Source organism: Dendropsophus ebraccatus, chromosome 1 (assembly GCF_027789765.1).
Source record: "Dendropsophus ebraccatus isolate aDenEbr1 chromosome 1, aDenEbr1.pat, whole genome shotgun sequence".
In the NCBI taxonomy this organism is placed as follows: Eukaryota; Metazoa; Chordata; class Amphibia; order Anura; family Hylidae; genus Dendropsophus; species Dendropsophus ebraccatus.
The window spans coordinates 9564465-9589626 of NC_091454.1; the positions used below are offsets into that span (position 1 = coordinate 9564465).

The 25162-nt window shown below is 45.2% G+C and overlaps 2 protein-coding genes across 7 annotated transcripts in view; one reads left to right on the forward strand and one right to left on the reverse strand.

Annotated features, from left to right (window-relative positions):
• SYN3 (synapsin III) overlaps positions 1–25162 on the reverse strand; it is a 174245-nt gene that overhangs the window by 29938 nt on the left and 119145 nt on the right. The gene's annotated exons all lie outside the window — the stretch shown is intronic.
• Positions 15780–25162, forward strand: part of TIMP3 (TIMP metallopeptidase inhibitor 3) — a 32452-nt gene continuing 23069 nt past the window's right edge. The window contains exon 1 of the mRNA XM_069966760.1: positions 15780–15964. Within this exon, the coding sequence (XP_069822861.1) occupies positions 15838–15964 (127 nt within the window). The 5' untranslated portion in view covers positions 15780–15837. The remainder of the gene's footprint in view (positions 15965–25162) is intronic.

A 25162-nucleotide genomic window follows, 5' to 3' on the forward strand; every position in this document is an offset into this window, starting at 1 on the left:
TATAACTACTATAATACTGCTCCTATATACAGGAATATAACTACTATAATACTGCTCCTATATACAGGAATATAATTACTATAATAATGCTCCTATGTACAGGGATATAACTACTATAATACTGCCCCTATATACAGGAATATAACTACTATAATACTGCTCCCTATATACAGGGATATAACTACTATAATACTGCCCCCTATATACAAGAATATAACTACTATAATACTGCTCCTATATACAAGAATATAACTACTATAATACTGATATAATCAGGGGATACCATATATAAGCTGTATCTTACACAGTAGGATATGGTTATGGTTCAGTGCCCAGACGTGTACAGTACTGTGGATCGGCCATATGTAAGCAGGGAGTTGGCAGTAAGTAATGCGGTATGTGCCAGTCACCCAGCTGAGATGTGTGCCGGCTCATGTATAACGTGTGAGGAGAGGAGTGTGCAGTAGAGGAGGCAGAAGGTAGAGTGGAAATTCTGGACTGCCTTGCCTGGATTGTATGGTAAATGATGGACATTACTAGAACACAGGTGCAGCGCGGGAGGAAATCCAGATCATAGGTCAATGGCAGGATCCATCAAATAGCCCCACATATCTCAGCTTCATGTAATTTGGGGGGTATTGGGTTGTATCACTGGGTGGCGGTATGATGCCTACACTCACTCTGTTATTTTGTCTGGCAGGAAGGTCCTCTCCTCCGGCCGGTCACTCCTTACACTTTGATCTTCTGTTCAATGAAAAAGTGAAGACACGTATAAACAGGACGCGACGGTTACACAATGTTCACGTTGGTCCCGGGCCACCATTATGGTGCGGCTGCGCTGCTATTAACACAGTGTGGCGGCTGATTCACACGGACCCAGACATCCACCCTCTGTCTGTACGCTGAGACGCTGACGGTCCTGTAATACAGTGCTGAAGAACTCTGGAGTCTTCATCAGGCATAGATATTACTATTGTCTGGATTATGCAAAAGTTATCTACATCTAAATAATACCGACATACGGTGCTCAAAAAGCCTCTGTGTAAAACAGAATAAGTAATACTGCCACACTGTGCTCATGTCACAAAATAAAACTAACAAAAAAAAAAAATACTAACAATGCCCAAATAATATCTCTAGATAGTATTAAGATAACACTGCCATATGGTAAAAACATTAATACTAACAAATATCTCCATAATAGTGCCATACTGTACAATAAATGTAATACTGCATTAATGGCTCTCCAATATCTCCCTATAATGCTTTAATAATACTGCCCTACAGAAAAAAACATATAATGCTGCAATATGGTGTCCAAATATCTCCCTAAAATGCTAAAATAATACCGCCATACAGTAAAAAAAACAACCAAACAAAAACTTATTATAATGCCATATGGAGCTGAGTATCTGTATACAACCATACAGAAAAACATCTACTATCATATCTCTATACAGTACTCAAATAATGCCAACATACAGTAAACAACCACACAGTGCTAAAATAATATGTTTATACAGTTCCCAAATAATACTACCACACAGTAAACAACCACACAGTGTCTAAATAATATGTCTATACAGTGCCCAAATAATACTGTCATAAAGTAAAATAAATAATAATGCCATATGGAGTCCAGTATCTCCATACAGTGCTCAAATAATACTGCTATGCAGTAAGAGACATCTAACACAGTGCTGTAATAACATTTCCATAGCGCTCAACCAATACTGCCATACAGTAAGAAAAAAATCTAATACCACCACATAGTGCCTAAATAATGTCTATATAGACCACCAATAATACAGCACTTCCACACCTTAATAGACAGCTAACACAGTGCTGTAATAACATCTCCATATAGTACACAAATAATACCGCCATACAGTGCTGAAATAGTACTGCTATACTAATAATAGACAGCTAACACAGTGCTGTAATAACATCTCCAAAGAGTACATAAATAATACCGCCATACAGTGCTGAAATAGTACTGCTATACAGTAATAGACAGCTAACACAGTGCTGTAATAACATCTCCATAGAGGACATAAATAATACCGCCATACAGTGCCTAAGTAGTACTGCTATACAGTAATAGACAGCTAACACAGTGCTGTAATAACATCTCCATAGAGGACATAAATAATACCGCCATACAGTTCCTAAGTAGTGCTGCTATACAGTAATAGACAGCTAACACAGTGCTGTAATAACATCTCCATAGAGGACATAAATAATACCGCCATACAGTGCCTAAGTAGTACTGCTATACAGTAATAGACAGCTAACACAGTGCTGTAATAACATCTCCATAGAGGACATAAATAATACCGCCATACAGTGCCTAAGTAGTACTGCTATACAGTAATAGACAGCTAACACAGTGCTGTAATAACATCTCCACAGAGTACATAAATAATACCGCCATACAGTGCCTAAGTAGTACTGCTCTACAGTAATAGACAGCTAACACAGTGCTGTAATAACATCTCCACAGAGTACATAAATAATACCGCCATACAGTGCTGAAATAGTACTGCTCTACAGTAATAGACAGCTAACACAGTGCTGTAATAACATCTCCACAGAGGACATAAATAATACCGCCATACAGTGCTGAAATAGTACTGCTCTACAGTAATAGACAGCTAACACAGTGCTGTAATAACATCTCCACAGAGTACACAAATAATACCGCCATACAGTGCTGAAATAGTACTGCTATACAGTAATAGACAGCTAACACAGTGCTGTAATAACATCTCTATAGAGTACATAAATAATACTGCCATCCAGTGCTGAAATAGTACTGCTATAGGGTAAAAGACAGCTAACACAGTGCTGTAATAACATCTCCAAAGAGAACATAAATAATACCGCCATACAGTAAATAATCTAAGAGCATCTTTTGCTCCAAAGGATCTGACATAGCTATATGTTCCTGATTTGAATAGGAAACTCTTTACTGCTCCATTTTGCCTGCGGTGGCGCTGTAGAAAAATCGAACACTTGCTGACTACCTTAAATAATACCGCCAAACTGTGCTCATAGGAGCCTGTCTATCAATAAAGCACCAAAAGCAGGAAAATACTGCTACATATTACTGATTTATGGCGATACATCACTAATACAGCCCCACAGCTCCTATATAATACCGCTATGCAGTGCTGATACCTACAGCAGGCTGCATAGGCGGATGAGATCACACAAGTGGATGATTCCGCTATCTATAATTTTTATAAATTGTACGTTATGTCTCCAGGACAGGTTTCTTCATGGTGACGCCATACGTCTTACATAAATAGTCTCGTACTTGAATCATACACTTATATGACGGGACCTCCCAAAATCAAACATACTGAGTCATCGCAGGGCTTGCCCGATATATGTCTGTAACAATGATGACATTTAGGTGGAGTGACCTTTTATATTTTGGAGTGGTGTGTTAAAGGGGCGGTACGCCCAATACTCATGAATACCATTGTGATTAGGGTATAAGCTGTGCGCCCCCTACTGGGCCCTTTAAGATGGGAAGCCATGATGAAACTAATAGGGGGCAACAGCACAGTCTGGTATGTGGGGAATACCGGGGCCGGAGGCGTCCACAGTCCCCCGAGGCCGGCGGACCTCTCCTCCCATGGTTCTCTGTGGATTCCTTGCCGGTTACTCAGAAGGTGCTTCTGTTATTGTAATCAGTCTCGGAGGATTTGGCGCGGCGCCAACGTCATATCGTCAGGAATTCAGAGATATTTTTCGCTCACAGGAAAACGCTCGATTAAAGTTTAAGGGATTGAAAGGAAAAATCAAGAAATTATTAAAGGATCCTACATCCAGCATGCCGCCATATACACCCTCACACAATGCCACATACACCTTGTCCATTATACTACACAACCCTCACACTGTACTGTCCATAATACTAAGCAACCCTCATAGTGTACTGTCAATAACACTACACAACCCTCATAGTGTACCTCCCATAATACTAAGCAACCCTCATAGTGTACTGCCCATTATACTACACAACCCTCATAGTGTACCGCCCATAATACTACACAACCCTCATAGTGTACTGCCCATAATACTACACAACCCTCATAGTGTATTGCCCATAATACTACACAACCCTCATAGTGTACTGCCCATAATACTACACAACCCTCATAGTGTACCGCCCATAATACTACACAACCCTCATACTGTACTGCCCATAATACTAAGCAACCCTCATAGTGTACTGTCAATAACACTACACAACCCTCATAGTGTATTGCCCATTATACTACGCAACCCTCATAGTGTACAACCCTCATACTGTACTGTCCATAACACTACACAACCCTCATAGTGTACTGCCCATAATACTACACAACCCTTATACTGTACCGCCAATAATACTAAGCAACCCTCATAGTGTACCGCCTATAATACTACACAACCCTAATAGTGTACTGCCCATAATACTACACAACCCTCATAGTGTACTGCCCATTATACTACACAACCCTCATAGTGTACTGCCCATTATACTACACAACCCTCATAGTGTACAACCCTCATACTGTACTGTCCATAACACTACACAACCCTCATAGTGTACTGCCCATAATACTACACAACCCTTATACTGTACCGCCAATAATACTAAGCAACCCTCATAGTGTACCGCCCATAATACTACACAACCCTCATACTGTCCTGCCCATAATACTAAGCAACCCTCATACTGTACCGCCCATAATACTACACAACTCTCATACTGTACTGTCCATAACACTACACAACCCTCAGTGTACTGCCCATAATACTACACGACCCTCATAGTGTACTGCCCATAATACTACACGATCCTCATAGTGTACTGCCCATAATACTACACAATCCTCATAGTGTACTGGCGATACTACAAGACCCTCATAGTGTACTGCCCATAATACTACACGACCCTTATAGTGTACCGTCCATAATGCTATACAACCCTCATAGTTTACCGCCCATAATACTACAAAACCCTCATAGTGTACGCCCATAAAACTACACAACCCTCATAGTGTACTGCCAATGATACTTCACAACTGCCATAGTGTACCGCCCATAATACTATCCAACCCTTATAGTGTACAGCCCCTAATACTACACAACCCTCAGTGTACTGCCCATTATACTACAAGACCCTCATAGTGTACTGCCCATAATACTATACAACCCTTATAGTTTGCCGCCCATAATACTACACAACTGTAATAGTGTACAGCCCATAATACTATAAAACCCTCATAGTGTACGCCCATAAAACTACACAACCCTCATAGTGTACTGCCCATAATACTACACAACCCTCATACTGTACTGCCAATAATACTTCACAACTACCATAGTGTACCGCCCATAATACTACACAACCCTCATAGTGTACCGCCCATAATACTACACAACCCTCATACTGTACCGCCCATAATACTACACAACCCTCATACTGTACCGCCCATAATACTACACAACCCTCATAGTGTACCGCCCATAATACTACACAACCCTCATAGTGTACTGCCCATAATACTACACAACCCTCATACTGTACCGCCCATAATACTACACAACCCTCATACTGTACCGCCCATAATACTACACAACCCTCATAGTGTACCTCCCATAATACTAAGCAGCCCTCATAGTGTACTGCCCATAATACTACACAACTCTCATAATACTAAGCAACCCTCATACTGTACCGCCCATAATACTACACAACCCTCATACTGTACCGCCCATAATACTATCCAACCCTCATAGTGTACTGCCCATAATACTACACAACCCTAGAAACGCGCCCCATCCACAATACTATGCCGCAAACTGGTTGCTATGGATACTCTGCCTAACAACCCTGTATACAATGCTGCTTTAGTAATCAGATTTTACTAGAACTAGGTGTGCCGCCATTGTGAGCCGTCATTCAGGCTCCACCATTCATTCAACCCCCCCCCCTTATTTGTCATGTGTCGCCCCCCTCCCCATCATGCCCCCATTAGTCATGTGTCACCTCCTCCCCATCATACCCCCATTAGTCATGTGTCACCTCCTCCCCATCATGCCCCCATTAGTCATGTTTCATCCCTCCCTATCATACCCCCATTAGTCATGTGTCACCCCCTCCCCATCATACCCCCATTAGTCATGTGTCACCCCCTCCCCATCATACCCCCATTAGTGGGTGATGGTGGTGGGGGACCCCGCCGGGCTGGGGAGGGGGTGATGGTGGTGGGGGACCCCGCCGGGCTGGGGAGGGGGTGATGGTGGTGGGGGACCCCGCCAGGCTGGGGAGGGGGTGATGGTGGTGGGGGACCCCGCCGGGCTGGGGAGGGGGTGATGGTGGTGGGGGACCCCGCCAGGCTGGGGAGGGGGTGATGGTGGTGGGGGACCCCGCCGGGCTGGGGAGGGGGTGATGGTGGTGGGGGACCCCGCCAGGCTGGGGAGGGGGTGATGGTGGTGGGGGACCCCGCCGGGCTGGGTGAGGACATCTGACGTGTGGGAGGACATGGGGTCACAGCCGAGGAGCCAAAAATAGCTCAAAGGACGGAAACGCGTTGGTTTATAATAATACAGTCCCATCCCCCGTCACTGTGTCCTTATAAGGGCTCCGAATATGGAGAGTCTGGTTTATAGGGAGGAGGCAGTCCTGTGCAACCTGCAGTCCTGTGCAAATGCTTTTATAGAACCCAAACTCAGATCTGCTGGGGGGAATACCAACCACCACTCTGCTCTAAAAGCAGTGGTCTGACTGGTGTGTATATAGCTATAAGGTAGACGTATAGCAAAATTGTGTGTATATATTCTATAATAAATATAAATATGTATACTATATCTGTGTACACACCAGCCAGACCACTGCTTTTAGAGCAGAGTGGTGGTCTGTAACCTAGGCAACAAGCCGTCAACAATGGGAGGGATAGAGCAGCAGATCAGGAGGAGCCATTACACCTTCTCGGAAAAGGGGGGGAATAGTGATGTCTTAAAGGGATACTCTGTAAAAAAAATCATCAGGTTATAGATTTGTAGTTTACTTCTATTTAAAAATCACCAGTCTTCCAGTACTTATCAGCTGCTGTATGTCCTGCAGGAAGTGGCTATCAAACTGGTTGCTATGGACATATCACCTGAAAACCATACCCTGTTACATGAAGTTGTCAGACAGGACCTGAGAGACAGAGTCTTGGTAGATTCTGAGACATTAGTAGTCACCAGTACTACCAACAGCCTGGTTGCTATGGACAGATCACCTAGCAACCACAGAATTTTTTATGAGGTTTTTTAGGCAACTTAAAAGTGAGTATCGAGTAGAAAACCACGGACTAAGATGAGGACAGTCATATCTTGGATAACACCAACCATTTTTGGCCCTGGCAACCATGTTACTATGTACACATCACCTAGCAACCAGTGTTTTGTCACTGAGGGGCAGATAACGGCCGTCGCTATACCCCCGCCACCCTGAATATGATGCTAAAAAGTGAGCAGGTCCTGAAGGGAAAGATCTGATTATTACATTTATGGGGTCATTTCAAGTGTGGTTGCTATGCACACACCACCTAGCAACCGCCATTCTAGCTGTATACCCTGAGTGACAGCTATATACCATTGTTTATGTCAGGACACCAGGGAATCGCTTCCCATTAACAATAATAGCTTGTTGTTTCAAGGAAATGGGGGGAAGACATTAATAGATGCAAAGAATTCTGGGGGAGGGGGGTCTGCTCTTCATTAATACCCAGAAGACGCCCGGCCCCGGGCTACAGGCCGCACTAATGAGAGAGTAGTGGCGGGGAAACCATTATAATAATCATAGCTTGTAATGGGTTTGCCCTCTTAACCCTTACAGTCCCAGGGGCCCCGTACCATGTAGTCTGAGGCATAGCAGAAGCTGTGGGGATAGGTCACATGACCACAACAGGGACCCTCACACTGCCCGCTAGACCTCCCAGGGACCCTCACACTGCCCGCTAGACCTCCCAGGGACCCTCACACTGCCCGCTAGACCTCCCAGGGACCCTCACACTGCCCGCTAGACCTCCCAGGGATCCTCACACTGCCCGCTAGACCTCCCAGGGACCCTCACACTGCCCGCTAGACCTCCCAGGGACCCTCACTAGATAGATAGATAGATAGATAGATAGATAGATAGATAGATAGATAGATAGGAGATAGATAGATAGATAGATAGATAGATAGATAGGAGATAGATAGATAGATAGATAGATAGATAGATAGGTGATAGATAGATAGATAGATAGATAGATAGATAGATAGGAGATAGATAGATAGATAGATAGATAGATAGATAGGAGATAGATAGATAGATAGATAGATAGATAGGAGATAGATAGGAGATAGATAGATAGATAGATAGATAGATAGATAGATAGATAGATTGATTGATAGGAGATAGATAGATAGATAGATAGATAGGAGATAGATAGATAGATAGGAGATAGATAGATAGATAGGAGATAGATAGATAGATAGGAGATAGATAGATAGATAGATAGGAGATAGATAGGAGATAGATAGATAGATAGATAGATAGATAGAAGTTCAAAAATGCGGCAGCACTCCGGCAACTCCAAGTCAAAGTGAATTTATTAACACTCCATGCAAATACAGCGACGTTTCTGACTGCACACCGCAGTCTTTTTTCAAGCATGCTTGAAAAAAGACTGCGGTGTGCAGTCAGAAACGTCGCTGTATTTGCATGGAGTGTTAATAAATTTACTTTGACTTGGAGTTGCCGGAGTGCTGCCGCATTTTTTAACTTATATTGGAGTACACCTGGATCGGTGTACGCGGTGTGCACCAACCTTACACTAATTTTTCATGAGGGCTGCGGATTTTTTGCTATTAGATAGATAGATAGATAGATAGATAGATAGATATATAGGAGATAGATAGATAGGAGATAGATAGATAGATAGATAGATATATAGGAGATAGATAGATAGATAGATAGATATATAGGAGATAGATAGATAGATAGATAGATAAGATAGATAGATAGATAGTGTCTCCGGTTCGGTGGATGTGATATATCAGGTTACAGGAGTCTCTTTAGTGTCCGTTGTTTCCTCTCTATTATTCTATCACAGAGAATACAATGGAATATGACTATTAGACTATGAGTAATGTGCAGTGCTCCCCCTAGTGTTCAATAACCTAGATGCACAATCTCCCCAGTTTGCAGTGATGGATCTGTGCAGCTGCCCTCCTGTCCTTCCCCATACAGGGGCGCCTGCCTGAGCAGAACATATCAGCGGCCCATGAAGTGACAGGCCCTGATCGCCACACCTAGGGGTTATTGGGGGTATACAGCGCTGTGATGGCGGGAACATATACTATACTGACCCCTCAGCAGGGCAGGGCAGCGATTAGCCATACTTTTAGTACCAGTAGTACCTGCAACCACCACCAGGGGCAGCATACTACAGCAGGCAGGGATGTCCCCCTGGTGGTCACAGCAGGGAGACCTATATGTGACCTCTCTGTGTCTGTGCAGAGGGTTCAGAGCTCTGTATCAGAATAAATGGACGTATGAGAGCTGTGGGAAGGTTGGAGAGCCACTTTAAGGGCCGATCATCTGGTCCCCATCCTAATCCTGAGGCCTGGACCTCTGTGGGCCCGGCTGGGTGTTTGTGCAGCTGGAGGCAGGCCGCCAGCATCCCAGCGCCTGCCAGAGCTATTTCCCCTCTGGAGTGTACACAGTGTGCCGGGCAGCCGCCCTCCGCCTCATCACCTCCTCACTCACTATTCTCTCTGATGGGGGCAGATGTCACCCGGACCATCAGCTCTGCCCATACTGTACCCCCCCATCACTATATCCCCCATCACTATCACTACATCAGACACAGGAGATCTGCCCCTGCTATCACTACTACTGGGGCACTTGTTCTTAAAGGGCCAGACACAGAAATAGGTCCATGTTCTATAAACCGGCAGAATATATACAGAATAATACATTGCACTATGGAAATATTACTTGCAGCTGCATCCAGCCTGGATAATGAGCTAAAGATATCTCTGTTCTGATTTGTAAGGCTATGTTCACACATTGTATTAGACCGGCCGTTCTTTAAAAAAATCATCCCGGCCGCAGTACCAGCCGGATGATCTTTTCGGCCGTAGTGTTCTGATGCGGGTGCATCCGTGCACACCCGCATTAGAACACTCCACTGCACGCTATGGAGCGAGTGAGCGTGCGTCCGGATCCACTCACTCCACAGTGTGCACTGACAGGGTTTCTGCGGCCGCAGTTCAATGAATAGCAGCCGCAGAAAACCCGTAGCAGTATAGGCAATGTATCTTTTCGCAAAAGGTACGGCCGTTGTTGCCTAATTCATCAACCGCCTTTTACGAAAAGATACGTTGTGTGAACATAGCCTTACAGTGTTTCAGTCGTAGAGTCCTGACTGGTTATCTCATAATGGATACAATTGTACTGATCTGTATTATACTCCAGAGCTGCACTCACTATTCTGCTGGTGGGTTCCCTGTGTACATATATTACATTACTGATCCTGAGTTATATCCTGTATTATACTCCAGAGCTGCACTCACTATTCTGCTGGTGGGGTCACTGTGTACATACATTACATTACTGATCCTGAGTTACATCCTGTATTATACTTCAGAGCTGCACTCACTATTCTGCTGGTGAGGTCACTGTGAACATACATTACTGATCCTGAGTTACATCCTATATTATACCCCAGAGCTGCACTCACTATTCTGCTGGTGAGGTCACTGTGTACATACATTACATTACTGATCCTGAGTTACATCCTGTATTATACCCCAGAGCTGCACTCACTATTCTGCTGGTGGGGTCACTGTGTACATATATTACATTACTGATCCTGTATTATACCCCAGAGCTGCACTCACTATTCTGCTGGTGGGGTCACTGTGTACATACATTACATTACTGATCCTGAGTTACATCCTGTATTATACTTCAGAGCTGCACTCACTATTCTGCTGGTGAGGTCACTGTGAACATACATTACTGATCCTGAGTTACATCCTATATTATACCCCAGAGCTGCACTCACTATTCTGCTGGTGAGGTCACTGTGTACATACATTACATTACTGATCCTGAGTTACATCCTGTATTATACCCCAGAGCTGCACTCACTATTCTGCTGGTGGGGTCCCTGTGTACATACATTACATTACTGATCCTGTATTATACCCCAGAGCTGCACTCACTATTCTGCTGGTGGGGTCCCTGTGTACATACATTACATTACTGGTCCTGTATTACTGTATTGGCCGGTGACTGCCTCAGCTCTGCTACATCTCGGTCTCGGTAGAATGTGGTGGATGTTTGCCCTCTGGCATGGCTCCCATTCCTGGCATAGACGCGGTTATCAGGGAAATCTCTCCTAGTCCTCTACTTCTTCCCTGTGTAAATATGCAGATGTAGCAGAGCCCAGTCTGTCATTCAGTGGATCCCTTAGTGCTCTGAAATGATGTGACATGATCAGCAGGGTTATACCTGTAGTCCTATAATGATGCATGTGCCCAATGACAAACTCCTCTCTGCTACATATATATATATATATATATATATATATATATATATATATATAGTATTAGGAGATACACTGTCTATGGTTTTCCATTGGGGCAACCTCAGCTCACCTACATCTATATACACTGCAGTCTGGAATATTATAGATCCGCCATAGGACAAAGTCAGCTCTGCTAAGCCTGCGGGGAATAACCGAGTAGTATTATGTCATGGAGCTTTGCATTGGCTCGGCTCCCACTTCTGGCAAGGACACTTTTATTTTGGAAATTCTTATGTCATCCGTGTGCGCCTGTATAGATGTAGCAGAGCTTAGCCAGCTATTTAACTCTTTAAGGCAAAGATATAGTGGCAGTCCTATGTAAATAATAAAAAAAGTGAGCTGCAACCAATGACAAACTCTACACTCTATGAGGGAAATTTATCAGACATGGTGTAAAGTGAGACTGGCTCAGTTGCCCCTAGCAACCAATCAGATTCCACCTTTCATTCCTCACAGACTGTTTGGAAAATGAAAGGTGGAATCTGATTGGTTGCTAGGGGCAACTGAGCCAGTCTCACTTTACACCATGTTTGATAAATCCATTCCAATCCAATCCAAATCTATTCACTGAATAGCCGCCACAGAAAACTGACATGTCAGTCTTCTACGGTGCCGCAAGAGATCCCGGCCGGAGCGTACAGCGCTATGGGGGACATTTTTGAAGCGTACGCCAGGGAGGCGTGCGCCTCTTAGTGAATCCTGCTAGGGAAAAGGGGGCGGGGCCTAATATAAGACCGGCGTACTTGTACGCCGCTCTTCATAAATCTCCCCCTATGTGTATACACTCTGGCCAGGATTCCATAGGCGGCAATGTTACATATATTTTCGTATTAATCACGGCCGTTGTTGCAATTGGCAACAACGGACGTAGTTTTACGAAATTATATGTAGTGTGAACATAGCCTTAGAAAGTAATAGTAGTTTGTATCTTGTATCTGTTACATAAGCCCCGTGCTCCTATACAGATGTAGCAGAGCTTACTGTGCTATTGGTCTCTGTGTTCATACACTGTGGGTAGGGTTATCTGCAGTCCTATGTAAAACAGCAAATCAATGAGTATTGCCCAGTAACAAACTCAGCTCTACAACCACTTTTTACATTCCTATATATTACTATAGATTGTAATATTATTCAGTATATCCCAGCTGTGCCACCTGACAAACTCAGCTCTAAAGAAGAAACACTGTGGTAGTTTGCATCGGCCCGGCTCCAATTCCTGGAAGAGACTGTTTCATCTTGGTAATTCTTATGTGATCCCTTTTATACAGATGTAGCAGAGCTGGTTGGGCTATATAATGATGTCGGTACACTGTGAGTTCAGTTATTCTGTCGTAAAACAACATAAAAATGAGCAAACTCGGCTCTGCTACATCAATATAATAATTGGAACATCCTATGTAACTGTGGTGGCGTTTGACAAACTCAGCTCGGCTACATCTATAAAATATTAGGGATTGTAAGAACATATAAAGTTGTGCTGTTTGACAAGCTCCTCTCAGCTACATTTGTATACGTGCCTATAAGCTATAGAGCTGTGCCGCATGACAAACTCAGCACCGCTGAATCTGTAAGGGGTCATGTAATTTTGCAATGATATTTTTCCATTCCCGGAGGAGAGGCTTTTATTTTGGAAATTCTTCTGTCATCCTTGTGCAGTTTTACAGATGTAGCAGAGCTGATTAAGCTATTGAACTCTTCCCTGATACACAGTCCTATGTAAAACCACCAAACAGTGAGGTGTGCCCAATAACAAACTCAGCTCTACTCCATTTGTCTATATATCACTATATATTATGTATAACTGTGCCATTTGACACAATCAGCTCTGCTACATCTGTAAGGAGTACTCTGCAATGGCCCAGCTCCCATGCCTGGAAGAGACTCTTTTACTTAGGAAATTCTTATGGCATCCTTGTAATATAGATGTAGCAGAGCTAAATGAGCTATTTATCTGTATTGATTCACTAAGTCACCAGTTTATCTGCAGTCCTGTTGATGAGCGCGAAAAAATGAGGTGCGCCGAATAACAATCTCAGCTCTGCTACATCATTGAATAATATTATAAATTGCAATGTGATATATAACTGTTCTGTACAGCAAACTCAGCTCTGCTACATTTGTCTACATCATTGTATACTATTATGAATTGCAATATGATCTATAGCTATGCTGTATAACAACCTCAGCTCTGCTACATCTATCTACCTTGCCGTTTACTATTATGAATTGCAAGAGGATATATAACTGTGCTGTATAACAACCTCAGCTCTGCTACATATATCTACCTTGCCGTTTACTATTATGAATTGCAATATAAGGCAAAACTGTGCTGTATAACCAAGTCAACTCTGCTACATTTGTCTACTTCTCTACATAAAATTACGAATGTTCTATTATAGACTCCAATGTGATATATAGCTATGCTGTATAACAAACTCAGCTCTGCTACATCTGTCTACATCATTGCATCACATTATGGACTGCAATATGATGTATAACTGTGCTGTACAGCCAACTCAGCTCTGCTACATTTATCTACAATAAATCAATATGATGTATAGCTATGCTGTATAACAGACTGAACTCTGCTACATCTGTCTAAGTCATTATGTACTATTATGGACTGCAATGTGATATATAACTGTGCTGTATAACAAACTCAGCTCAGCTACATTTGTCTATATCACTATATAAAATTACGGATTACAATATAACGTTTAGCTGCACCTTATAACAAACTCAGCTCTGCTACATCTATCTACATCATTGTATTACATGCAATATGATGTAAAACTGTGCTGTACAGCCAGCTCAGCTCTGCTACATCTATCTACAATAAATCAATAGGATATATAATAATGCTGTATAACAAACTCAGCTCTGCTACATTTATCTATATCATTATGTTCTATTATAGACTCCAATGTAATATATAGCTATGCTGTATAACAAACTCAGCTCTGCTACATCTGTCTACATCATTGCGTCACATAATGGACTGCAATATGATATATAGCTGCGTTGTATAACAAACTCAGCTCTGCTACATCTGTCTACATCATTGCTTCACATAATGGACTGCAATATGATATATAGCTGCACTGTATAACAAACTCAGCTCTGCTACACTGCAGCTCATATCCCAACAGAGGTAATACCACACACAACCTGAGGACAGGGGGTGGCGCCGTTTTTCTACTAACCCTTTAAGAGTTTATAACAAACTCAGCTCTGCTACATTTATCTACAATAAATCAATATGATATCTAGCTGTGCTGTATAACAAACTCAGCTCTGCTACATTTATCTACAATAAATCAATATGATATCTAGCTGTGCTGTATAACAAACTCAGCTCTGCTACATTTATCTACAATAAATCAATATGATATCTAGCTGCGCTGTGTAACAAACTCAGCTCTGCTACATCTGTCTACATCATTGCATCACATAATGGACTGCAATATGATATATAACAAACTCAGCTCTGCTATATTTATCTACAATAAATCAATATGATACCTAGCTGCGCTGTGTAACAAACTCAGCTCTGCTACATTTATCTACAATAAATCAATATGATACCTAGCTGCGTTGTGTAACAAACTCAGCTCTGCTACATCTGTCTACATCATTGCATCACATAATGGACTGCAATATGATATATAACAAACTCAGCTCTGCTACATTTATCTACACTAAATCAATATGATATCTAGCTGCGCTGTGTAACAAACTCAGCTCTGCTACATTTATCTACAATAAATCAATATGATATCTAGCTGTGCTTTATAACAAACTCAGCTCTGCTACACTGCAGCACATATCCCACCAGAGGTAATACCACACACAACCTGAGGACAGGGGGTGGCGCCATTTTTCTACCATTGGATAATCCCTGTAAGAGTTTATGACAAACTCGGCTCTGCTGCATGCGTAGTGATGTTGTTTTGTACTGGGCTCCTCTGCTTTAGTCCCTTCGGAGTCCCCCCCATCTAGAGGTGCAGAACCCTTCCCTTATCCCCCTAGAAGGAAACATAAGAGGGACTGATGGTAGCCTCGCCCCCCTGCTCATCCCATTGGCTGGGGCTGCAGGGGCGGGGACGGCAGGCACACACTCTTCTCCATATAACCTGCTGTCAGCAGGCGGGCAGCTCAGAGAGGTACCAGCTCCAGCTGTGATAGTAGAGACTGTGGACCGGGCACTATGTCAGTCATCGCCAACCTGCTGCTCCTCACCCTCACCCTGGTTATTGGGGACTTCTTATACTCGGTGGACGGCTGCACCTGCGCCCCCAGTCACCCCCAGGATGCCTTCTGCAACTCCGACATAGGTAAGTGCCAGCCCTGCCAATGCCAGGCTGGGCAAAACTACAATTCCCATCATGCCCGGACAGCCGAAGGCTGTCCGGGCATGATGGGAGTTGTAGTTTTGCAGCAGTTGCATGTGACTTATACTATATACTATACTTATATTAATAGGGTGCCGGCCCTTTAAATGTATAGGGGACGTGGTACTCAAGCACCTTACAAACTCGACTCTGCTGCATCTAGGCACCTGCACCAGTCGGATCGACTGCGATGAAATATAACTGTGCGCCAGCTGACAACCTTAACTATGTTTCACGTGCGCCGTCTGACAACCTTAACTACGTGCCATGTGCACCCCTGACAAACCTTACTTTTTGAAGAATCTTACACACTTAATTGGTAGACCTATGTGTGCGCCCCCTGACAAACTTAACTTTTGCGGCGTCTGATAAAAGGTAACAGTGCGGCATCCGGCAATCTTAGCTTTGTAGCGTTCGACTATCTTAACAAAATGTAAGCGTGTAGCGTTAGGTGGAGTTAACTGTGCGCCATCTGACAAACTTAACTGCAAACTTATGTAACAGTTAGCTTTGTCTCATGCTGTAAAGTTAAGTTTGTCAGATGGCGTACAATTAGGTTTGCCCTAAGCAATACAGTTAGCTGTAAACCTAATTGTACGCCATCTGACAAACTTAACAGTGTGGCAGCTGACAAACCGAATTTTGCACCGTCTGACAAACTTAACGCTGCAGTATGAGATCAACCTAAACTGTATCGCGCCAAACAAACTGAAGTGCATGGCGTCTGACTTGAACCGCGTCATCTGACAAACTTATGCAGTACAGTTATCTTTGTGTCTCATTCTGTAAAGTTAAGTTTGTCAGATGGCGTACAATTAGGTTTCCCCTATGCAGTACAGTTAGGTTTGTCTCAAGCTGTAAAGTTAAGGCAAACCTAATTGTACGCCATCTGACAAACTTAACTTTGCAGCATCTGACAAACCAAACTGTGTGGCACCTGGCAAACCTAACTCTGCTGGATGAGATACACCTAACTGTATCACATGAAGCAGACTGAAGCATCTGACAATCTTAACTGCGTCATCTGACAAACTTAACTTTGCAGCATGAGACAAACCTAACTGTATTTCATATGGGAAACATGATTGTGCGCCATCTGACGAACTTAACTGTTACGGCATCTGATAAACCAAACTGTACGGGATAAACCTAACTGTATCACATGCACGACTTGAAGTATATTGCATCTGACAAACTTAACGGTGTCACCTAACAAACTTATCCATGCAGCATCTGAAAAACATACCTTGCTTCAGCATGAGACAAAACTAACTGCATTGCATAAGGCAAACCTAACTGTACGCCATCTGACAAACTTAACTGTACTGCACTGCATAAGACAAACTTAAAGGGACTGTACACCCAAAAATGTTTTCTTACAAATCAGCTGGTGTCAGAAAGTTATACAGATGTGTATATGACTTCTATTAAAAAAAAAATCCAGTATTCCAGTACTTATCAGCTGCTGTATGTCCTACAGGAAGTGGTGTATTCTCTCCAGTCTGACACAGTGCTCTCTGCTGCCACCTCTGTCCATGTCAGGAACTGTCCAGAGCAGGAGAGGTTTCCTATGGGGATTTGCTACTGCTCTGGACAGTTCCTGACATGAACAGAGGTGGCAGCAGAGAGCACTGTGTCAGACTGGCAGGACATACAGCAGCTGATAAGTAGTGGAAAAGTGGAGATTTTTTTAATAGAAGTAAATAACAAATCTCTTGCACTTTCTGGCACTAGTTGAATTTTTTTGGGGGGTGAACTACCCCTTTAAATGGGCGCCATCCGACGAACTTAACGTCTCTGTAAACTATTTTGCCAATTAACGAATAACAGGAAATAAGTGAGCGCTGCTCCGGAGGAGGAGGAAAGGGGTGATGATTATGAGGAGAAGGTCTAAACATGGGGAACTACAAGTCCCTGCACACCCTGACAGCTTTATCATAACTTCTGGCCATGTCTGCAGTCACCCAGCTTTCCCAAACCCTGATGGAAAGATGAGGCGAACCCCCCAACCAGCCATGTCTGCAGGAGGGAAGGGTTAATAGAGAGCGGCTTCCGTCCACCCTCCGCACTTCCTCAAGGCTTTGCCTGCGGTTTCTTCCAAACCTCTATTAACGCCAAGTGCTGGGTGTCAGCAGGAGAGAGCGCTGTGAGGTAACCAGCATCCCTTAAAGGGGCTCACTTTCAGGGCTTAAAGGGGATCTTCAGTTTTCTCTTTCTTTTTTTTTTTAAACCCATTCTCATACTAAGGGATAAAGTTTGCAAAAAACTTTGGAAAAAATTGGGCTTCCCCCTTTAAGGTCTAAATGTCAGTGAATGCGCTGCTCTCCTGTTCCCATCATAGTCAATGGAGATGACACAGAACCCGCAGAGTGTAAATGAGGTCACATGACGGCTGGGGAGTTTGCCATTGGCTCTTGTTTTCACATATTATGGCCCTGTCACCTGCTAATAAATACAGACTATGGGGGATTTATTATAAAGTAGGCCTGGCCCAGTTGCCCCTAGCAACCAATCAGATTTCACCTTTTTATTCCTCACAGACTCTTTGGAAAATGAAAGGTGGAATCTGATTGGTTGCTAGGGGCAACTAAGCCAGTTTTACTTTACACCGTCTGATAAATCTCCCCCTATGGGGGGATTTATTGTAAAGTAGGCCGCACTCATTTGCCCCTAGCAACCAATCAGATTCACCTTTTCTTTCCTCATAGATTCCTTGGAAAATTAAAGGTGGAATCTGATTGGTTGCTAGGGGCAACTGAGCCAGCTCTACTTTACACCAGTTTGATAAATCTCCCCCATAATAAGTCTTCCTGACGATGGTGGATGGCAGGGGTTGTAGTCCTGGTGTCCCAGTGCCCTCTATATGAGGACAGCGCTCCCCGTTATCTTATACGTTCACACGCCAGATGGTTCCCGGTCTCAGCTTCCAGCATTTTGGCTTCGTCTATTTTTGGTCTGTTGACCTCCATTCTGAGATATCGTCACATAGGAGAAGGCGAGGCGGGTCCCAGCGTCACCATGATGTACGACCATCTGTCAGGAGACGACCCCGGTGTACAGTCACCTCTGTGCCACACTATATGGCGGATGTATGGATGCGTTCTTCATAGACAGTGCAGTATTATACCTCAGAGCTGCACTCACTATTCTGCTGGTGGGGTCACTGTGTTACATACATTACATTACTGATCGTGTACTGATCCTGAGTTACATCCTGTATTATACCCCAGAGCTGCACTCACTATGCTGCTGGTGGGGTCAATGTGTACATACATTACATTACTGATCCTGTATTATACCCCAGAGCTGCACTCACTATGCTGCCTGGTGTAGAATGCAGCTCAGTTAAACAATATCTAACTTGGAAGGGAGAGTCTGAAACCTGCAGAGTTGTGATCTGTGCTCTGGATGTAACTCAGCAATGTATGTACACAGTGACCCCACCAGCAGAATAGTGAGTGCAGCTTTGGGGTATAATACAGGATGTAACTCAGGATCAGTAATGTAATGTATGTACACAGTGACCCCACCAGCAGAATAGTGAGTGCAGCTCTGGAGTATAATACAGGATGTAACTCAGGATCAGCACAGGATCAGTAATGTAATGTTTGTACACAGACGATCGGGGGTAATAGAATGTGGTGGGCTCTGTATATGATCGGGGGGTATAGTAGGTATAGGGCTCTGTATATGATCAGGGGCTATAGGATGTGGTGGGCTCTGTAGATGGGGGGGGTATATGATGTGGTGGGCTCTGTAGATGATCAGGGGCTATAGGATGTGGTGGTCTGTGTAGATGATCGGGGGGCTAGAGGATGTGGTGGCCTCTGTAGATTGGGGGGTATAGGATGTGGTGGCCTCTGTAGATTGGGGGGTATAGGATGTGGTGGCCTCTGTAGATTGGGGGGTATATGATGTGGTGGCCTCTGTAGATTGGGGGTATAGGATGTGGTGGGCTCTGTAGATTGGGGGATATAGGAGCTGGTGGGCTCTGTAGATAATTGGGGGGTATAGGATGTGGTGGGCTCTGTAGATAATTGGGGGGTATAGGATGTGGTGGTCTGTGTAGATGATCGGGGGGTATAGGATGTGGTGGCCTCTGTAGATTGGGAGGTATAGGATGTGGTGGGCTCTGTATATGATCAGGGGGCTAGAGGATGTGATGGCCTCTGTAGATTGGGGGGTATAGGATGTGGTGGCCTCTGTAGATTGGGGGGTATAGGATGTGGTGGCCTCTGTAGATTGGGAGGTATAGGATGTGGTGGGCTCTGTATATGATCAGGGGGCTATAGGATGTGGTGGGCTCTGTAGATTGGGGGGTATAGGATGTGGTGGGCTCTAGATCGGGGGTATAGGATGTGGTGGGCTCTGTAGATCGGGGGTATAGGATGTGGTGGGCTCTGTAGATCGGGGGTATAGGATGTGGTGGGCTCTGTAGATGATCGGGGGGCTAGAGGATGTGGTGGCCTCTGTAGATTGGGGGGTATAGGATGTGGTGGGCTCTGTAGATTGGGGGTATAGGATGTGGTGGGCTCTGTAGATTGGGGGATATAGGAGCTGGTGGGCTCTGTAGATAATTGGGGGGTATAGGATGTGGTGGGCTCTGTAGATTGGGGGTATAGGATGTGGTGGGCTCTGTAGATTGGGGGGTATAGGATGTGGTGGGCTCTGTAGATTGGGGGATATAGGAGCTGGTGGGCTCTGTAGATAATTGGGGGGTATAGGATGTGGTGGGCTCTGTAGATTGGGGGATATAGGAGCTGGTGGGCTCTGTAGATAATTGGGGGGTATAGGATGTGGTGGGCTCTGTAGATTGGGGGTATAGGATGTGGTGGGCTCTGTAGATTGGGGGTATAGGATGTGGTGGGCTCTGTAGATTGGGGGTATAGGATGTGGTGGGCTCTGTAGATTGGGGGGTATAGGATGTGGTGGGCTCTGTAGATTGGGGGGTATAGGATGTGGTGGGCTCTGTAGATTGGGGGGTATAGGATGTGGTGGGCTCTGTAGATGATCGGGGGGCTAGAGGATGTGGTGGCCTCTGTAGATTGGGGGGTATAGGATGTGGTGGGCTCTGTAGATTGGGGGGTATAGGATGTGGTGGGCTCTGTAGATGATCGGGGGGCTATAGGATGTGGTGGGCTCTGTAGATGATCGGGGGGCTATAGGATGTGGTGGTCTCTGTAGATGATCGGGGGGCTATAGGATGTGGTGGGCTCTGTAGATGATCGGGGGGCTATAGGATGTGGTGGGTTTGGTATAAATACTCAGTAAGCAGCTGAGGTTTATACTGTGAGCAGATGGCGGGGTGACAGGTGCAGCACAGTATACGGTGGCGCCCGGGTCACCACATTCAGGGTGTTAATAGACTGGAATAGACTGATGTAGAGTCGCTGTGAGGACACAACTCTCCTGATACCATGCTGGTGGGTGACACAGGAGTCCTGTGTAATGTTCCTTTAAGACTTGTCTGGTGTGCTGAGGGTGTGTCACATGGAAAGTTCAGGAATCAGCACTCCGAAAGTGAGCAAGCAATAGTGGGAGAGTGCGAGAGAGTTATACAGGGTGAGAGGAGGGGGGTAACATACAGGGTAATAGAGGAGGAGGAGGAGGAGGGGGAAAACATACAGGGTAATAGATGAGGAGGGGGATAACATACAGGGTAATAGAGGAGGAGGGGGATAACATACAGGGTAATAGAGGAGGAGGCGGATAACATACAGGGTAATAGAGGAGGAGGGGGATAACATACAGGGTAATAGAGGAGGAGGGGGATAACATACAGGGTAATAGAGGAGGAGGGGGAAAACATACAGGGTAATAGATGAGGAGGGGGATAACATACAGGGTAATAGAGGAGGAGGGGGAAAACATACAGGGTAATAGAGGAGGAGGAGGATAACATACAGGGTAATAGAGGAGGAGGGGGAAAACATACAGGGTAATAGAGGAGGAGGGGGAAAACATACAGGGTAATAGAGGAGGAGGGGGATAACATGCAGGGTAATAGAGGAGGGGGATAACATACAGGGTAATAGAGGAGGGGGATAACATACAGGGTAATAGCGGAGGGGGATAACATACAGGGTAATAGAGGAGGAGGGGGATAACATACAGGGTAATAGAGGAGGAGGGGGATAACATACAGGGTAATAGAGGAGGAGGCGGATAACATACAGGGTAATAGAGGAGGAGGAGCAGGGGGAAAACATACAGGGTAATAGAGGAGGAGGGGGATAACATACAGGGTAATAGAGGAGGAGGGGGATAACATACAGGGTAATAGAGGAGGAGGGGATAACATACAGGGTAATAGAGGAGGAGGGGGATAACATACAGGGTAATAGAGGAGGGGGATAACATACAGGGTAATAGAGGAGGAGGGGGATAACATACAGGGTAATAGAGGAGGGGGATAACATACAGAGTAATAGAGGAGGAGGGGGATAACATACAGGGTAATAGAGGAGGAGGGGGATAACATACAGGGTAATAGAGGAGGAGGGGGATAACATACAGGGTAATAGAGGAGGAGGGGATAACATACAGGGTAATAGAGGAGGAGGGGGATAACATACAGGGTAATAGAGGAGGGGGATAACATACAGGGTAATAGAGGAGGAGGGGGATAACATACAGGGTAATAGAGGAGGGGGATAACATACAGAGTAATAGAGGAGGAGGGGGATAACATACAGGGTAATAGAGGAGGAGGGGGATAACATACAGGGTAATAGAGGAGGAGGGGGATAACATGCAGGGTAATAGAGGAGGGGGATAACATACAGGGTAATAGAGGAGGGGGATAACATACAGGGTAATAGAGGAGGGGGATAACATACAGGGTAATAGAGGAGGAGGGGGATAACATACAGGGTAATAGAGGAGGAGGGGGATAACATACAGGGTAATAGAGGAGGAGGGGGATAACATGCAGTGTAATAGAGGAGGAGGGGGATAACATACAGGGTAATAGAGGAGGAGGGGGATAACATACAGGGTAATAGAGGAGGAGGGGGATAACATACAGAGTAATAGAGGAGGAGGGGGATAACATACAGGGTAATAGAGGAGGAGGGGGATAACATACAGGGTAATAGAGGAGGAGGGGGGTAACATACAGGGTAATAAGGCTGTGTTCACACTGCGTCTATTCCATGAGGATTTTGTGTTGTTCCGGAATTTGATGGAATGTTGATCCTTATGATGTGGATCTGCGGCTGCTCTCATACTGAAAGGAACAGAGAGAAGTGGGGAAGGAGGACGAAGGGATGAGGGAAAGAGAAGAAAGGTGATGGGGTAATAGAGGAGAGGTGGAGGGTGATGGGGTAATAGAGGGGGTGTGGTGTAGTGGTACACCCCCGGTGTGGAGGTACGGCCGGTCACTTGCTAGATGTTGAGGTGTCACGCCAGTTCTATGGTGGTTGGCCAAGATATAGCCGGGCCCAATGATGTTGTGTCGTGACGCCAGTGCCGGTTGGGCACACGGGTATGGTGGCACACCTGCTTTTATTTTAATGGACCGGCTATCCCTTGTTCCCCTGTGGACAGTGACCTGCCGGGCTGCTGCGGGGTCCCTTGGGTACTTATCACGGTGGTCCGGAGTGGAGTAATGACCCTCTCTAGACTATTGGTACTGCCACCCACAGAAAGGGGAGATGACCCAAGTAGTGTGTGTGTGCTGTGCCGGTGCTTGGCAAGGAATCAGAGTCTCTTTATCATAAATAGAATCTTGTTTACTCTGAAGATACGTGAGGTAGGCAGCAGATAATACAGCTTTGCCTTGATATGATACTTTAAACTTGATAAGATACTTGATACTTTAGAGAGAATACTTGTGTCCGTGTTTTGACTCTTTGGTCTTTGCACCACCTATTGCCCACCAGTGTCGGGTGACCCGTCCTAGAGGGTGACACAAGCCCCAGACCTTGTTACCTGAGATGAGCGGAATGCTGAGGGTTCCCTGCTTACCCCCGCACTACGAGATAGAGTTCATAGGCTTTTCGCAACTTTGCTTTGTCCGGATCAGTTCCTTTACTTTCTTATGGATACTGTCCTGCACTGTCTCTCCTTCTCCACGGCGTGGGCTGAGATGATCCCTGACTAGTAGAAGCTTAACACTGCATAGTGATGAGTGATTTACTGGAGAAGAAACTGTGTCTAGGTAAATGTGTCTTGCGTCTAGACTGCACAACTTAGACTGGGGACCTGGCAGGGGCCAGGGCCCAACTGCATCGCTGTAGAGAGTGTTCTGGCTTGTGTCCTTCCTCTACAGAGTCTAAAGACAAAAGACCTAACACTTCCTCTACCCATGTGACTTCCTTCCTACAGCGCATGTAAGGTGCGCTGTGAGTGGGTGAGGAGTGCGTATGTGTGAAGTAAAGAGAGAGATGATAGGTGAGAAGAAGAAAGAACTCTCATTGGTGTGCAGATCCATGTGGTACACAAACAATAACCTTTTGAGTACTACAGCCGTGCCATAACTGAGTATACATACTTGCAATAACGACATCTTGTGGTGAAACTCTGGTACTACCACATCACCATTCACACTTAAAAGTACAGGCTTTTACGAAGGGTGTAACCAATAGCAACACCCGTGGTGGGACACCACAATAGAGGGGGGATACAGTGATAAAGGAGCGGCAGTGAGGGGTTACAGTGATAAGCAGAAGCAGCGGGGGTGAATACAGTGATGGGGGGGATACAGTGATGGGGGAGAGGCAGCGGGGGGATACAGTGATGGGGGAGAGGCAGCGGGGGGGATACAGTGATGGGGGAGAGGCAGCGGGGGGGATACAGTGATGGGGGAGAAGCAGCGGGGGGATACAGTGATGAGGGGAGAGGCAGCGGTGGGGATACAGTGATGGGGGAGAGGCAGCGGGGGGGATACAGTGATGGGGGAGAAGCAGCGGGGGGATACAGTGATGAGGGGAGAGGCAGCGGTGGGGATACAGTGATGGGGGAGAAGCAGCGGGGGGATACAGTGATGGGGGAGAAGCAGCGGGGGGATACAGTGATGGGGGAGAGGCAGCGGGGGGGATACAGTGATGGGGAGAAGCAGCGGGGGGATACAGTGATGAGGGGAGAGGCAGCGGGGGGGGGGGTACAGTGATGGGGGAGAGGCAGCGGGGGGGATACAGT